The sequence below is a fragment of the Notechis scutatus genome, chromosome 2, assembly GCF_049901735.1.
Source record: "Notechis scutatus isolate UNSWTSFEM ecotype Mainland chromosome 2, rNotScu1.2, whole genome shotgun sequence".
In the NCBI taxonomy this organism is placed as follows: domain Eukaryota; kingdom Metazoa; phylum Chordata; class Lepidosauria; order Squamata; family Elapidae; genus Notechis; species Notechis scutatus.
The window spans coordinates 8,503,622-8,522,285 of NC_142010.1; the positions used below are offsets into that span (position 1 = coordinate 8,503,622).

The 18,664-nt window shown below is 38.3% G+C and overlaps 4 protein-coding genes across 4 annotated transcripts in view; all 4 read left to right on the top strand.

Moving 5' to 3' along the window:
* The window catches only part of LOC113432001 (uncharacterized), a 48,678-nt gene extending 46,289 nt beyond the window's left edge, over positions 1-2,389 (top strand). Inside the window, exon 5 of the mRNA XM_087953356.1 lies at positions 844-2,389. Within this exon, the coding sequence (XP_087809482.1) occupies positions 844-1,769 (926 nt within the window). The 3' untranslated portion in view covers positions 1,770-2,389. The remainder of the gene's footprint in view (positions 1-843) is intronic.
* Positions 1-18,664, top strand: part of LOC113428671 (uncharacterized) — a 120,027-nt gene that overhangs the window by 34,750 nt on the left and 66,613 nt on the right. The gene's annotated exons all lie outside the window — the stretch shown is intronic.
* LOC113428322 (uncharacterized) overlaps positions 1-18,664 on the top strand; it is a 76,407-nt gene that overhangs the window by 2,095 nt on the left and 55,648 nt on the right. The gene's annotated exons all lie outside the window — the stretch shown is intronic.
* Positions 1-18,664, top strand: part of LOC113429946 (uncharacterized) — a 60,321-nt gene that overhangs the window by 2,095 nt on the left and 39,562 nt on the right. The window lies entirely within an intron of this gene.

Sequence of the window (18,664 nt, forward strand, 5' to 3'; positions counted from 1 at the left end):
GCATTTCTAAGAATTTGTGATTGACCCAAATCAACCAGAGAATTCCATGATTGAATGCATATTTGAACTTTGATCTTGGTAGTCTTCCATGTATCAAATTAATCAAGATTAATGTAAGAGGTAATTCTAGCATTGTAGCATTTTTGCTTTTTTTGTTGTAATGTATACTTTTTTCTTATATCTTCTGTAACCATTATATAAATAACATTACACTTTTTTTGAATCCTAGACAAAGAGGATGACAATAAGAGCACTCTGGACAAATGAGAATTATAAGCAACTTTACATAAAAAGTCAAGGGAGATTATTTTTCATTCAGAAAAAAGGGATATATCTCTGGAAGTCAGTGGAGGGGAAAAGGTCAATTGAAAAGCCATACAGACAGTGTTGCAGTCCTTGCCCTGGGAGGAAAAAAAACAGCTTGAAACAAAACACCACTAAACAAGGGACCATCCATATTTTTGACCTCCTCAGGAATATCAGTTGTGGAAAAGTTTCATAGACGTGCCTACTGTAGGAAAGAGAAAAACTGCAAATCACAGCTGATTATGCATAAGAGGATTCACACTGGAGAAAAACCATACAAACACTCTGACTATGACAAACCATTTGGTCAAAACAGCTCTGTTATGGTTCATGGAAGGCTAGAGCAGCCCTACAAGTGCTCCCAATGTGGTAAATTCTTTAGTGAGCATGGCAAATTGGTGATACACCAGAGGACTCACACCAGGGAAAGACCGTATGAGTGTCCAGATTGTGGGAAAAGTTTCAGTCACAATTCCAATCTTGTGAGACACCAGAGAACTCACACTGGGGAGAAACCTTTTGAATGTCCTGACTCAGGGAAAGGCTTAAGTTACAATTCCAACCCACTGATACACCAGAGGATTCACACAGGAGAGAAACTCTTTGAATGTTGTGATTGTAAGAAATCTTTCAGTCAGAATTCCCATCTTGTACAACACCAGAGGACTCACACAGGAGAGAAACCCTTTGAATGTCCTATCTGTGGGAAAGGTTTCAGTCAAAACTCCAGCCTGGTGAACCATCAGAGGATACACACAGGAGAGAAACCCTTTGAATGTCCTGATTGTGGGAAAAGTTTCATTAGAAATTCCCACCTCAGGAGGCACCAGAGGACTCACGCAGGAGACAAGCCCTATGAATGTCTTGATTGTGGGAAAAGTTTCGGTCAGAATTCCCACCTCATGAGACACCAGAGGACTCACACAGGAGAAAAACCCTTTGAATGTCCAGATTGTGGGAAAAGTTTCATTACAAATTCACACCTCATGAGACACCAGAGGATTCACACAGGAAATAAACCCTTTGAATATCCTGATTGTAGGAAAAGTTTCAGTCAGAATTCCAGCCTGATGAAACACCAGAGGACTCAGACAGGAGAGAAACACTTTGAATGTCCTGATTGTGGGAAAAGTTTCAGTCACAGTTCCCACCTTGTTGCACACCAGAGGACTCATACAGGAGTGAAACCTTTTGAATGTCCTGAGTGTGGGAAAAATTTCAGTCAGAGTTCCAGCCTGGTGAGACACCAGAGGACTCACACAGGAGAGAAACCATACGAGTGTCCAGACTGTGGGAAAGATTTCAGTATTAGGTCTAACCTTATAAATCATGTGCTTATACACATAGGGGAGAAACCATTTAAGTGCCCCAACTGTGAACGGTGCTTCAGGAAACAGTCCACCCTAATTGCACACAAGAAAATCCACCTGAAGCCAAAAGTGATGAGTATAGAGAAGGGTTGAATTCCATTTCTAATGTCCCATTGTAAGTTCAGCTGAGAAATTGACTAATTTGACTACAAAGAATTTGCCCAATTTCTTGAAGTCAAATATGTCATGGTATTAGACAGGAAGGAGGAAATTTAAAAATGGAACATATTAGTTTGATAATGGCTGTCTGGCCATCAATAGCAGAAGTTGCTGGATATTTATTTTTGCAGAAATTATGCAATTCAGTAAAAAAATCTTTCTGGGAGCGTTCTTTGCATTTTTATCATGCCATGTGCAGAGTCCCAGCTCCCCCCTACCTGTGTGTCCTTGAGCTTTTCCTCCCCAGAATTCCACAGGCAGCATGTCTTCAGGATAGGAGCACTCGGACTAGTTAGAGATTGTGGCTCCTCATATAAGGAGAAAGCAGATGGTACAGTAGATAATGTTTTATTTCTAAAATAGCATTGCATAAAAATAATAACTTTTGAGAAAGAAAAAAAAGAAACTGTCAGCATTTCTGTAAACATCGGGTCTAGGTCATTGAAAACCTCTTTTCCCAACACCTGTGAGATGTTTCCTGTTCTTTCAATTCTATCCCAAGGCTCCTTAATGTTTTTCAAAAGTGCCTTCAAATAAAAAGAGGAACATTCTTCGTAGCAGCAGAAGTGATATTTTCGCTATGCAGGTGACTGATCCTGATTTTGCTTGGATTAGAAGACACCAAAGAATTCCAAGATTGCATATTTCACAAACACAATTCAAAAAGTCTGGTTACATTTTTTTAGTAGTAGGTCACGTTGCATGTGATCCCTTTGTAGAAGGACACCCAACAATGTGGACCAGGCAAGGTAAACCAATAAGCTCTTGGGTTGAGTCTCAAGCTCCAAGTTACTTTGAATTTAATGTGCAAAAAAATTAAAGTTTAAAATAGTAAAATTATATTTAATAAATTATATCTCTTCCCAATCTCCATGGGAGTTAGATTTAGCCTTAATATTCCCAAACAGCTTGGGCAAAAGACTTAGAGGGCACTACTTTGCAAAAAGCTGGTGTACATATAGATCCCTGCACTTTCTTAGGGGTGACTCAGTGGAGATAAAAACCTTTTGTACATTCTAAACATTTAAGATTGATTTTCTGTGGCTCCCAAGAATTTAAGACCGTCCTAGGAGGGTCAGTGGGTCAGAGGCTCAAAGGGATCCAACTTCATTTGTACTGGCCAGAGATGCTTCCAAGCACACCCATGCTAAATGCCTTGTGTTTCTGTGACTTTGCATACAAGAAATCCCCATTAGGTCAAAGCTAGACACATATAGGTGACCCAGGTTGCAAGCAGTAACCAGACCCTCATGGTTGAGTCCCACTTAAGGACTTCTTGGGCTAGATGGAATACGAAGGAATGAGACAGGACTAACGAACCATGTTTTTCACTGCTTGCTGCCTGATGGTGGGAACCTCCCAGCGCAACAAGCAAGTTAAGAAGGACATCAATTATGCTGGAGAGAAAGTCAACTCAAGTATCTTTGGAGTGGCACTCAATGCCTGGTAATTTAATGAATTAGTCATTACAGATTTCTTGATTGTTATTGTTAGTTGCGAAGTCGTGTCTGACCCACCTCAACCCCATGGACAACATTCCTCCAGGCTTTCCTGCCCTCTACCATCATCTGGACCAGTTTGATCGCCTTGCAGTCGAAGGGATTCGAAGGAGTTTTCTCAAGCACTAGGGAGAAGCATCATGATGGAGATAGAGAGCCAATTAAATCAGCTTGTACTAACTGAAAAAATCCTCTCAGATTTCCCATCACTTCCTCTGCTGATGGTATATCTTTGGTTTTGCCTCTTTACAAATGGCACAATCAAATCGTTGTCACAATCTCTTACAATCAAACCCACAACCAGATAAGGCATCTTCTGCAATGTTTTAAAACTTGCATGACCCAGCCTTAGGCTTCTGTTCATTTGAAAAGATCGTACACTGCCACCAGTTTCCTTGTGGTTCAAAACATAAATTGTTCAGTTTCAAACTTGGTGTACGCACCTTGTTATTCTTTATGAAGCCAGTAACTTTACATATGTGCGTGCACCCTTTGCAAAAATTACCTTATACCCTGCATTATCTAAATGAGATACACCCAGCAAATTGTATTTCAACACTGAAGTTGGCCGAACTGTGGCCATTTTCTTTTTGTAGCTTTTCTCTCTCTTTTCACTGCCAGGGAGAGGGAGTGTAGAGATAGCTGGAGTGCAAAATAAGCTGGCCCTAGCGTGGAAAAAAGTTTTGGGTTATTTACAAAATTCTCACTTGTCCCACTGTCAAACAAACAAATGTCTTTAGTGTTTTGCTGGTTGCTGGTTTGTGTCTCTTCTTTTTTCAGTTGTTGTGCTTTCACCTGCTTGTAGTTTTTAATCTTCTTACTAGACAATTTCTCTGGATATGCTGAGAAGATCCACATGCAAAGCAGCGCTTTACTATACAGACTTTCTCTTCCTCCATGTTATCTCTTCTTTTTTTTTCTTTTTTTAAAATAAATTTTAATGGACAACAAACAAACAAAAAACATTAAAAACAATGAACATGGTGCATACATAACAAAAAATACAAATTTACATATGTACATAAATATTAATCATCTTTGTTACAATTACTCCTTTTAAACCAGTGGTAAAACTTCTCCCAAATTGTATAATAATCAGATTCAGATATTTTAATTCTTGAGTTACTCTATCCATTTCAGTGCACGACCAAATTTTTCTAATTATTTCCATCTCTTCTGGCATATCATTTCCTTTCCATCTTTGGGCAAGAGCTAGTCTCGTGGCAGTGGTGACATGAACTATTAGGTATATTATCTCATTATATTTTCCAACATTGATTCCCAATAAAAAAATATTCAGGTCTAAACTCTTTTAATTTTACACATCTCTTCTAACCAGTTTCTAATTCTCATCCAATATATTTGGACTTTTTCACATTTCCACCATACATGGTAGTATGTTCTGATTTCTTTGTTGCATTTCCAGCATTTAGGGGATAATTTGGGGTACATTTTTGCTAATTTTGATGGTGGGATATGCCATCGGTAAAACATTTTATGTAAATTTTCTTTATAGGATGCCGCCAAAGTAATTTTCCTATTCCTGTCCCATAAAATTTGCCAATCTTCCAAATTTATACCATATCCAAAATCTTTCATCCAGGCCAGCATTGTTTCTTTCACCTTTTCCTCTTCCAATTTACATTCCAATGATACTTTGTAAAAAATTTTAATCAGTTTCTCATCCATCCCTAATAATATTTTATCTAATTCTGTTTTCCATCTACTAATACCCCATTGTTTCATATCTTTACTATACTTCGACTGTAATTGTAAATAGGCCCACCATTCTATCTCAAATCCCAAATCCTTCAACTCCTGTCTTGTTTTTAACTCACCCTTCTCATCTAATATGTCCTCATATGTAATGACCTGTCCTCATCGAAATAAATGTGGGTACATTAACACTTCTGATGTAGATAGCCAAATTGGTATTTCAACGTAGAATTGGCATTTAGTTTTAATCCATGCGTTTAATAAGGTCTACCTAATTTTATGTCTTTGAAAATAGCCATGGATTTGATGTTTGTCCTGCCACAAAAAGGCATGCCACCCTGCCTGTAGATTATATCCTTCTAATGTTAATATTCTTTTATTTTTAACACTTATCCAATCTTTAACCCAGGTCAGAGTGGCCACTCTGTAATATATTTCCCAGTTCAGTAGGCCAAGTCCTCTTTCAGTAGCGTACTGCAACAATTTCAGTCTAATTCTGGGCTTTTTTCCCTGCATATAAAATTTGATACTAGCTTATCCAATTGATCAAAAAAGTTTTCCCCTAATTTTACCGGAGTGTTTTGGAATAAAAACAATAATTTTGGTAATACGTTCATTTTTGTAGATGCAATTCTCCCCATAAGGGAAAGTCTTAGATTGCTCCATGTCCTAAGATCTTCAGTTATTTTTTTGATTAGTGGGGTATAATTGTCCTCTTTGAGGGTTATACATTTTGCCGAAATTACAATTTCCAAATATTTAATTTTATTTGTTGTCTGGATGTCCATTATTATTGTTAAATTTTCTTTTTGTACATTTGTCATGTTTTGGTAAGTATTTTAGTTTTTTCCTTGTTAGTTTTTAGCTCTGCTACTTCGCCAAATTCCTCTAATTGCTCTATCAATTTTGGTCCTGAATTTTGCAGATCTTCTAAAATAAAAACCAAATCATCAGCGAAGGCTTGTAATTTATATTCTTCTTTCTTTATTTTTAGTCCTTTTGTTTCCGGTTCTTTCCTAATTATTCTTGTTAGTGCTTCCAAAGTCAAAATAAATAATAAAGGTGATAATGGACATCTCTGCCTTGTTCCTTTATGTATCTCATATTTATTTGTTGTATGGTCATTTATCAATATCCTAGCTTGTTGTTTATTATATATTGCTGATACTACATTTAGGAATTTTTGCCCAAAATCCATATACTTAATTTGTTGCAGAATGAAACTCCATTTCACATTATCAAAGGCCTTTTTAGCATCCAGGAATAATAATGCTACCTGTTCTCCACTACACTCTTCATAATACTCTATGATGTCTAAAATTGTCCTAATATTATTGCTAAGATGTCTATGTGGAAGGAAGCCATTTTGGTCTGTGTGTATAAATTTATTTAGTATTTTCTTGAATCTTTCAGCTATTATAGTTACAAAAATTTTATAGTCCACATTTAATAGAGATATTGGCCTATAATTTCCTATCTTTGATCTTTTTTTTTTCTTTTGGAATAATCGTAATCGCTGCTTCCTTCCATGATTCCAGAATCTTTGCCTTATCCAGGACTTCATTAAATAATTTAAGTAATCTGTCACCAAATATTTCTTGTTGAGTTTTGTATAATTCAGCAGGGTGTGCATCCTGGCCAACCACCTTGTTATTTTTTTGTTTATTTATTGCCCAAGTTACTTCTTCAAGATTTATACTTCTGGGGGACTTCCAGTTTGAGCTTCCTCAGCAACAGACCAAAACCTCATCTCTGCGAGGCTTTGATCTGTGCTCACCGCTGGAGCGCCCCGAGCCAGCTGGTTTTGGGGCTAAGCCACCCCGTAGAGGTGGTGAAGAGGGGGGAGACTGCCTGCAGGGTTGAGGAGAGCCGCATCTCTCCTCCCCAGCTGGCCATTACTCCCTTTCCCGAAGGCAGTTGCAGCGGTGGTCAGAAATGGCCACTACAAAGAAGAACTCGACCGGAAAAGAATGTGCAGGAGGAAGATAAGAAGATAAAGTTTTGGTTGACTGGGTCAAACAGGAAAAGCAACAAATAAGATACCCTGGAATTGAAACATTGTTTCCTAAGAAGATTTTTAAGCTGCGAAGGAGAGAGAAAAGGGAAAAGATTTGGTTTTCTCCTTTTCCTATACTGATAGCTAAGAGACTTAAGCAAGAAATTGGAAAAAAATCCACTTTGACATCAATAGGCATTTAATGCTGAAAATAAAAAGTCAAAGGGATAATAAAGATTTCTGGATAATTAAAAGCTTTTGAAAACAGGAAAGGAGAGAAAAAGAATAAAAGGGTAAGATCTGGAAGGGAGGAGACTGCCGGGAATTAAAAAAGAACTTACAGCAAAATCTCAACAAGACTTCCAAAAGATACATTCTAACTGAAATATCGCAACAAAAACCCCAGGAAGAGAAAGTCGAAAAAGAAATAAGAAGATATAACTCGGGACTATCTGGATTACTTGATGATTTCTGGGTTCTTGGTTATTGTTTTGAATGACTAAAATCAATTGGGTGGTTGTTTAAAATTGTTTAAAATGCCTCCACTTTTAGAAGATCTGAAAATGGAACTTAAAAAGTACAAAGAAGATGCACAAGAAGGGAGAGGTTCTTTTGGCTTCGTATTTCAGTTTTTAGAAATGGAGATTTGGAATTATGAGAAACAACAAGAAATGCCTGCAGAACAAGAAGATTGTGACAAAGAAGAAGCCATCTTTAATGAACAAGTAATCTTAGGTGGGGTGGGGGAAGGAAAGGCGGGGAAAGAGAATGGAAAGTTTAAGATTGGGAAAAACAACTCCAAAGAAAATAGAGTGAAAAATAAGTATAAAATCAGAAAGCAACAGAAGAGGGAAATGCAGAAGAGAGAATTAGAACTAGAGAGACAAGAGGGTAAAAAGGGGAGGGAGAAGATGAGAGGGAAGAAAGAAAGGAAAAGAATTTATAAAGGACAGAAGCAAAATATAGAGAAACAGGGCCTATTTAGAGATAATGGGTGAAAACTTAATGGAAAAAGGGATTCTGCAAAGGTACATAAAATAGTATGGTTATATTAGAAGCAGAAATAATTTTAAAAAATATGAAACAATGTATGTAAAATGTCTGATAAAATAGCTATCGTAATTCAGTGGAATGCTTTTCAATAAATAAATGTAACAAAAGGTATATTTAATGATTTATAAAACATATGTGAAGAGAAATAAGGGAAAAATTAATTATGGAGATTATATATGTTTTTAAGGAAGTATGATATTTAATTGAAAAGAAGTGTTAAAGATGTTAAGATTATTAATGATAGAACTGAACTGGAATGGAATGAGGGTTTATAATTACATATATTTACAATCTTTCTTTTTCTTTTTTAAAGAATATAGTGTGTATTATAAGAATGTATCAAACAGAATTCATTTGGAAGTTATGTATTATGTATTATATTGAAGGTCATAAACTTAAGGTATATATTGAAGTTTAAATAAGAGTTGAATGGATATAATTAAAAGATATAAAGGTGTCATACTCCAATTAGTAACTACAGGAGAAAATTTGTTTAATGAGAAAAGATAATATGAAATTGAAACAGAACAGACAAAAGTATAAATATAATGATTTGAATTGAGATGTGATAATCAAAATAAAATTGAGAAAATTAAAAGAGGGGAAAAACTATATAGAAAATGTAAAATAATATAAGATATGGAATAGAATACAAAAAAGAGCATGAAATTGAGTTTTGTGTCTGTATAAAGAAATTCAACCCGGGACCATGCTATTTTCAAAAAAGATGTTTTAGTTGTATTTTGTGTGTGAAAACCCAAATAAAACTTTATTGAGAAAAAAAAAAGATTTATACTTCTATTCAATAGGCTTTTTTCTTCTGATATTCTCTCGGAAGATTCACTTTCTTGAAACATTTTATCACTTTTTCTTCTGTTACGTGTTCTTCTTCTTTATATAAGTCCTCAAAAAAATTCTGGGCTACATTCCTTTTCATTTCTTCTTGATAACATATTTCCCTCTGTTTGTTTTGTAGCTTAGCAATCCATCTTTTTTCTGCTTGTTTTTACAATTTCCAGGCTAGCCATCTTCCTGGTTTATTGGCATTCTCAAATACATGTTGTTTTATTATTTTCAGTTTTTGGGCTAAATCTTTTTCCAGCAAGTTTATTTCATGTTTTATTAAGTCCATTCTTGTTTTTATCTCTTTCAATTTTTGTTTCTTCTTGTAGTTTCATCTCCAAGTTTTCATATTCCACTTCTAATGCTTTTCGCTGTATCTTCTTTTTCTTGTTTTTATTCACCATATAATTTATTGCCACTCCTCTCATAAATTATTTAGCTGTATCCCAGGTATTTTGTAGGGATGTGTCTTCTTTATTTTCCTCAAAGAAGAGTTTCATTTCCTTTTCCAATTTAATTTTAAATTCTTCCTCCTTTAGGATCGTTCTTTGTAAGGTCCATCTTGGGTCGGCCTTTTCAGCTAAACCTGATGTAACTATGATCTGCCCACAAGCTCAGTTCAATTTATATTTCAATTATTTCTGAGATAAGCTTCTTAGGCATCCATACCATATCCAGTCTCAACCAGGACTGATGTCTGTTTGAATAAAACGTGAATTGTTTCTTATTTGGATTATGCATCTCTCCATGCATCATAAATCTTAGCCTCTTTTGCCAAATCATGAAGTTTTTTCGGTAATACCTTTCTTCATGTTATTTTCTTATTTTCACCTTTATAGTCCTTTGTTTTGTCTATAATTGCATTAAAATCACCTAAGATGCAAATCTCTTCATAATGCATTTCTTCAATATTATTATATACTTTTTGAAAGAAGTGTTCTTGTGGGCCATTCGGAGCATAAATCTCTATCAAAAGAACCTTTATTTTCTAATTCTATCGCTACCATCAATATCCTACCATCTTTATCTTTAAAAATTTCTTTAGCCGAAATCCAGTCCTTTATATATAACACCACCCCTCTTTTCTTTTGCTTATCTAATGACATAAAAGCATTTCCTAGTTTTCTATTATCTAGTGAGTATTTTTGTTTCTCTTTTATATGCACCTCTTGTATTGCTATTATATCTGCATTCAATTTTTGTAAATTATAAAATATTTTCTTCCTTTTCGCCGAGGAATTTAGGCCATTAATGTTCATCGAAATTACCTCACATTTCTCTCTTTTTTTTAAAAAATGTTTGTCTCGTATTTCTTGTTGCTCTCATTTCTCTGGATTCTGCATATTGTCTTTCATACGTTTCTGCCTTTCTTCTATATCTCCTCTCCTTGTTGTCTGGTGAATTTTCTTCCTTATTTTCTAACTCTGATCCTCTTTCATCAGCCAAGTCTTTCCTTCCTCTTCTTCCACTGCTATTTCTCCTTCATTAGCAAATTGTTGATCATACAAATCTTCCGCTTTGTCAATTGTGTCTAGTCGATGTCTCTTCTCTTGCCAGTTGATCATAATTCCCTCTGGCATCAACCATCTAAAATTGATGTTATATTTTATTAGCTTCATTGTCAGAAAGTGGTAAGGTCTCCTCAAGTCCCTGACTCTTCTCAGCACCTGTTTAAGGACAGTTATTTGTTTTCCGTTATATTCTACTGGATCATCTCTCATTCTGTGTAATATTTCATTGCATGTCGACTTCTTCTAAGAATACCATTCCTCACTCTTCTAATTCAAGGAATACTTTCCTCATAACCTGAAGGAAAACAGATTTGACACACTTTCTGCAGACTCTGTAAAGTTTTCTGGTGAGAGTTACTTTGCTACTTGCCGTTTCTCTTACATACATTCTGCATAAGGCCGGCCAGCATTCTCTAGTAAATATAAGTTCACACACATGTATTACCTAACTATCTTCCAAGGACAAAATTATGCTGGCTAGTGCTTTCTCATTTTGCCTTTACCCCTCCTTATTGAGATCTGCTGGAGGATTACTTACAACTCTCCATAAATTCTCCCTTTGCAGAAATATCTCCATCTTTATGCTTCCTGAGAGATAATTTATCTCCTTTAAGAGGAGCTACAGGAAATCCTTCTCCCATTCCTGTAACACATACCATTGTGCTGCCTTGACAGGCCAATCATCGTCGACCTCCCTCAGGTTCACGAAGAAACTTTTACCTCAGAAAAACTTTACTTCTGGCTCTTCAGGGCACTTCTGGGCCCATAACCTGTCAGGGATTTGCATAGCTGGGCTCCAAAGGAGTCATAGATGCTGAATCATAGATAAACCTAGTTATATTTTACAACTATATATACAGTAACCTACCGTGTTTCTCACATAATAAGGCCAGGCCTTATTTTTTTGACCCAAAACCGGCTAGGCCGTCTTTTCGGGGTGACTCAATCCCCCCTTGCATCCTCGGGTGGGCGGGCGGCGACAGCTTGGATGTTTGGGAGACCTTCCATCACCGTTGCTTTTCCTTCTCCCTTGCTGCTGCGGCGTTACAGTAACGCCCGCGGCATTTGGCGCAGCCATGTGCGGCCAGTCAGGGCTCCTCCCTGCAACCAGAGCCCAGAGGAGACACTTGGCTTCAGGCGCTCCTGTCGCCGCCTTCCCTTTGCCTTCAAAGGTAAAGCGAATTATTTTAAAACCTCCGCTCATCCCATCAGGGTCGCGCCGGAGCCTTGCGAGCTGGGCAGAGCCGGGAAAGCGAGCTGCGGATGTTTCCTGGTTCTGCCCAGCCCGCACGGCTCTGCCGCGGCCTGGTGGGATGAGCGGAGGTTTTAAATAATTCACTTTACCTTCAAAGGCAAAGGGAAGGCGGCGACAGGAGCGCCTGAAGCCAAGTATACCAACAACAAAAGGCAAATCCTCAAGGTGGGCTGGAGGGAGGTGCTACGTGCCCCCGGGCTGCTTCAATGCAAGGTCCTGACTTGCAGCATCCTGCCATTGCCGCCACGTCCTTTTCACCGCCGCCTCCCTCTCTGACTGCGAAACTGGTGTGCTTCACCAAACGCTCTGAGCGAGGCGAGCTCTTTCATACATAGAGATAGAGAGAGAGAGGGAAAGAGGCCGCCCGCTTTTTATCACGCCGCCGCCGCACCACCGGCTCTAGGCCAAACCCGGGCCTCGCTCGGAAAGCAAATACCGCGCATGAGAGGAAAAAGACGCAAACCCCGGCACAGGCGCCCGCTTGTTGACATGGGAAGGGAGGGGTGGGTGAGGCAACCCTGCTGCCGCGGACCTCCTTTGAGCCCACCCGCCATGAGCTCCAACCAATCCACAACTTCCAAAGCTTCGGCGCCTCCCAATGGGGATGTTTGCCGGGAAATGGCTTCTCTCCTCCACTCGTCCGTGCATTTCATTGTCTGCCCCTTTGCCCGGGCCGGAGGGTTCTGGCCATGCCCCATCGTGCCTTTCAGCTTCAGGAGCCCGTGCGCTGTTGTTTTCCCCGAGAGTTACGATCCTACCTTTCCGGAGAGGGGAGGGCGGCGCCCTCTCAACCCAGCGCATCCAGCATCCCATCCGTCTCTTCCCCCGCGTGCGCTCCTCACGTGCTGAGCACTTCTTCCTGCAAATTACGCCTCGCAACTCTTCTCTCCCTTTCCTCTCTCTCCAAAAAGATCGCCATCGTATCCCGCCGACTCAGGCTTCCAGCCACATTGTGATCCACTAGTGAGGCTGCCATCTCGGATGGAGGCATCGCAGTCTCCTCCCTTGCTCGCTCTGAACTTCGCGGACCAAAATAAAAAGATCGCCCGCCGTCATGTTTGGAGCTGCCACTTCCGCGTTTGGAGCTCCAAATGGCGGCGGCACTCAAACACGGAAATGGCAGCTCCAAACGTGGCAGCGGAATGGGCAGAAGTGAAAGCAACAGCGGCGGGTGCCAAAGGTGTCTGCAGCAAAGGTGTTTGGTGGGAGTAGGGAGCTCCACGCTTCGCCATGATCGCCCGTTAGGAGCGGCTGGTGGCAAGGAATTCCTGCCCGCCGGGCGCCTCCTAACGGCAAGTCTCCCCCCTTCCCCCTTATTTTGCATATTTTAAGATAGGCCTAAATTTGGGGGAGGGGCTTAATTTGATTTTATGCCCAAAAACATGCTGGGCCTTCCTATTGGTGGAGGCCGTATTGTTGGAGAAACACGGTAGATAGGAGCATCATCAGGTAAATTAAAATTAATACAGCAGGAACATCATCAGTTGTTACAGCCTCAAACCCTCACAGCTTCAATTTCAAACTGTCTACCATGGATCTCACCCAATTCTTAAGAGGTCCTTAAAGGGGGCGTGCATAAGCGCACCAGCGTGCCTACTGTCCCTGTCCTACTGTCCCCATTTATCTGTATTTACATTGTTCATGTTTATGTTCATACCTACACTTGTTATCTTCTACATGTTTGACAAACAAATGAATAAAATATAAATAAATAGCCTCACATTTCATGTTTCAGGTAGATATGGGGCAAACAAATGTGTTTTTCAGTCACTATCAGGAGATGGTGATCAGGTAGGCAACATCTGTGCCTGAAAACCCCATAATATGTTAAGGTAAAATGTCAAACTGCTTTATTACATGAGAAAACATTGATATTGCCGTCCCTCATGTTAAGCATACAAGTTCCATGATGCATCACTGCACATTCCCCTCCCACCAGGTATAAAAAGTACTTACTTTTGGTTTTGAAACTCTCTCTCGTCTTCCCCCTGGAAGAATGATGTACCTAAGAGAGAATATAGACATAATATAAGTTTACATTTCTACAATAAAAGAATTGCTCTCACCATAAACATTTTTTAAAGTTAATTTTGGCTAGTGTTCCATTGGTAAGAGTTCAAAGTCAAAAGAAAAACCCCAACCAAAAAAATCAAAAAGGAACACCACACACATTTTTCAGTTGGTACACATGGATCTAGTAGGCCCCTTGAAGCCCTCTATTGGCCACAAAAAATATTTTCTCACAATTGTCGACCACCATAGTAGATACAGTTTCATATATACCCTCAAACACAAGGGGGAAACATTCACCAAGTTTAAAGAATTCTATAAGAGGGTAGAAATCCAACATAACATTAAAATCAAACAGATTATGATAGACCGCAGTTCTGAATTTCTTTCCAAAGAATTCAAAGACTGGATTAATAAACATATTTTAATACATTTTACAACTTCGCCATTTTCTGCTTTTCAAAATGGTGTGGCAGAACGTAGGAATGACATATTACAGACTATGGTTAGATGCATATTAGAAGATGCCGGATTAAACTTTTCATATTGGGGAGAGGCCGTCTTATATTCAAACTATACCCTTAATAGAATATGGTCAAGTGTGATACGGAAAACCCCATACGAAATAATGTATAATCAGAAGCCCACACTAGCACATCTCCATGTTTTTGGGGTAACTGCCGACGTATACATACCCAAGCAACTCAGACGAAAAGGAGATAAAGTATCAAAAAACCTCAAATTTGTTGGTTATGAACCAAAAACCAAAGCTTACAGATTCATGGATAGTAATCAAAAGATAATCATATCGAGATCAGTAAATTTCCATGAAAACACAAACTGGACTAAGATCCACTCAAATGAAATAATAATTGGCAAAGACACTTTCAAACTGATCAGAAACAAACACAACTTCACACACACACTACAAAAACAAAACCCAACAGAAATAGCATTAAGGTTAGGGAGTGGAAGAAAGGTCACCACATACTCAAAACCAAAGGTATAGATTCAGATGACTCATAGAAGAAAAATATCCCAACCAAAAACATACCCAGGAGATCACTAAGATCTAATAAGGGCAAAATTCCAAATACCTTAAGGTACTATGCGATGTCTATTGATACCACCATAACTACACCCAAAAATTATGACATACACACACTCCCACCAAATGAACAGCTAAAATGGAAAGAGGCCATGCAGAGGGAGATGGAAAGTATTAAAAAACTAGACGTTTATACCCCCTCAAAAGTTCCAGAGAATAAAAAAATTATCAGTACCAGTTAGGTGTACAAAATAAAACCCTTAGAGGATAACAAAAATCTATGCAAAGCAAGACTGGTGGCACAAGGTTTCTCACAAAAGTTTCCAGATGATTACATAGACACTTATTCACCTACAGTGAGGGCAGAGAGTGTTAAGACAGCCTTTGTCGTTGCCTCTGTTAGGTATAACATTGATACCAAATATGGTTTGGGTGAATAAATATATAAAACTTAGATATCATGGTTTAAGTGCTTATCACTTTAAGCACAATGCAGCAGGCAATTAGCCGATTAAGGGTGCGGTTAGAAGTTACAATATAAGAAAGCATTAGGAGCTGGAAAGCTTGCTGTCTGACTGTCTCTGGCTGTTACTGTGACGCTGTCTGTCTGGCTGTTACTGTCTGTAACTCTGTCTGGCTGTAACTGTTACTGTGTGCTGCTGCGACTAACTGTGATTACTGACTGTGAGTGCCTGTGACTGAACTGTTATTGTTTGCTACTGTTTGCTGAATATCCAGCGTTTGTTCCTCTGGAGAGAGAAACCGGAGGAGGAGAAGATATCTTTATCGGCTGATAAAGATATTGCAAGGACTCTTAACTTGGACTATACTAGTGAGTCTTACTGGATGGAAATACTGTGAATGACTTAATGGACTGAATGACAATGCTTAAACTCTAACTGGATTAAAAACTATTTAAACTACAAACAGTGTTTGTATTCAGTGTGTGTATACTCTGGGGCCCTTCCGCTCTCCTTTGGTTGCCTGGCTTGACTACTGCTGCAATACTCTGCTAGAGGTTAATTTCCAAAACCCTAACAATGGTTATGGGCCCAGCAGCATAGTCTAACTAACCAGGATATAGCAGAGAGAGTTGGTGTGAGTTGCACATTACTGTAAAAACAAACTGTTTTAATAAGTTTAAAATAGTCAAAATATCTGAAGAGTAATGGCACAAGTAAATTTGTCACAACTGTCCATGATATCCAGGCTGGATGGAACAAACTATGTTTCATGGTCAATGAAATGTAGTTTACTTCTACGCAGAGAAGGTTTGTGGGACATTATAGCAAACCCACCAGATGTGAGTAGCTGGGATCCTGCTAATGATGATGATAAAGAAAAGTTACAAGACTTTAAACTGAAAAATGAGCAGGCTTTATGCATCATAGGACTGACTCTCTGTGATCAGCAGCTTGTCCATATTCGTGGAGAAGAAAATGCTGCAAACTGCTGGGAGAACCTCAGGAAGATTTATGTTCGGGACAGTGTAGGAGCACATATAAATCTTACACGGAAGCTTTTTCAACGCATCTTCAGAGGAATGGAGATATGTTAGTTCATTTAAACTGTATGAAGAGCATTTTTCAAGAATTGCAAGAAAAAGAGCTTATATTTAATGAACTGCAACAAGTCTACATAATATTATCTTCATTAGATCAAAGCTATGATGACTATGTGACTTCGTTAGAGGTATTGCCAAAAGAAAGTCTCTCATTAACCGAGATTACAGGCAGGCTACTAGAAGAAGCCAGAAGAAGGCGTGAGCGTGACGAGCTGAGAGAAGATAAGAAAGAAGAGAAATTATCTTCAAAGCTTGAAAGAAACCAGCAAAGCAAAGTACAGCACCTGGAAGAAGAGAATTTATCTTCAACGGCATACACAATTAAAAGTGTTTTAATTGTGGAGGCAGAGGACATTTGGCAAAATTCTGCAAAAGAGAAAAAGCCAGAATGTAAAAAGCCAAAGAAAGCATTTGAACTAGCCACGTTTAGCAACTCTGATGTGAAGAATAATTTATGGGTGGTTGACAGTGGCGCATCCCACTGCATCACAAGAGATAAGACAAAATTTATAAAAATGTCTACAAGTTCTCAACATATATCTCTTGCAAATGGCTGGAACCTGAAAGCGAAAGGTCAAGGTTTTGCACGTTGTCCGTACATAAACCAGGATATAAAAATGTTGTATGTACCACAACTAAAGTTTAATTTGCTTTCAGTAAGGGTATTAGATAAATTAGGTTATGTAATTACTTTTAAGGATAATAATTGCATAATTGAAAAAGATAACAAAAGGGTAACTGCAGCTTTAAATGGAACATTATATATCTTAGATAATAGTAAGAAAGGAGAGGCTCAGACTGTATTTAATAATATAAAGCCTCATGATGAATGTATCCATTTATTGCATAGGCGTTTGGGGCATGTAAATTTTAAAATGCTAAAACGTACAGTTGAGTTATCTGAAGGAATAAGGTTAAAACCTTGTGATAAATATTTGCGTTGTAATGTTTGCTGTGAAGATAAGAGCAAGGTATTGCCTGCAAATAGGCTAAATGGTTTCCAAAACAAAAGAACCTTTAGAAGTAGTATTTGCAGACATAATAGGTCCAAAGAAACCCAGTATGGGGGTGCTAGATATATACTGAGCATTATGGACCATTATTCTAGATATGGGTTTTGCTATTTAATGAAAAGCAAAACTGAAACATATCAACATTTTTTCAATTGGCTTAGGTTTGCTGAAAGAAAGTCTAAACGGCAACTGATAACCCTGGTGACAGATAATGGCACGGAATTTATTAATAACAAATTCCAGAACAGACTTAAGGTAGCTGGAATAGAGCATAAGAAGTCTGCTCCATACAGGCCAGAACATAATGCTTTTATTGAAAGAAGAGGCCAAACACTACAGGCAATGGTTAGAACAATGTTAAATGATTCTGGGTTACCTGATTCTTTGTGGGGGGAGGCTACAATGTGTGCTAATAACATATTGAATAACGTTGTTAATACAACAACAGGTGAAATTCCATTTACCAGATGGCATGGCAGGAAACCTGATCTAAGTTACCTGCACACATTTGGTGCACCAGCATGGGTGCATATTCCTGCACAACTCAGAAAAAAAGGGCAACATAGAGCTAAAAGATTTTTCTTCGTTGGTTATCAGGCAAACCATAGGGCATATAGATTTTGGGAGAAAGGCACATCTAAAGTGTTATGTAGTCTAGTGCCCAATTTCTAGAACATGAAGGATGGGAGAAATTAGAACAGGATGCCAATAAAGATGTAATTATTGAATCCTATAGAAATCCCATTAGTTATCCCTGTAACTTTAAAAATAAAGTAAAGAGACAAATACAGGATGAAATAGTGACCATAAAGGAAGAAACAGATTCAATAGCTGAACAGGATGAGGAAGATGAACAGGTAGTAGTTCAACAAAGTCCTCCTGTAAGCCCTGTAATTCCCAGAAGAACTACACGTGTATCTAGACCGCCTGATAGGTACCAGGCTAACACAGTGTGCCAGATTAATCAAGTTCCTAATTCTGTTGAAGAAATTAAAAAGTATCCTAATAAGGAAAAAGAAAAATGGTATGCAGCAATGAATAAGGAACTGAATTCATTAAGAGATATGAAGGTGTATGAAAATGCCAAATTACCTGCAGGAAAGAAATCCATTGGCTGCAAATGGATATTTAAGGTAAAAATAGATAAAGATGGTAATTTAATCCATAAGGCAAGGTTAGTAGCCAAGGTTTTAGGCAGAATGCTAATGACTACGATGAGGTGTTTGCACCTAGTCTTAAGGCAGCAACCTTGAGGGCAGCTTTAGTGTGGGCAGCTAGTAAAAACTATATAGTTAACCATTTAGATGTGGAAACTGCTTAC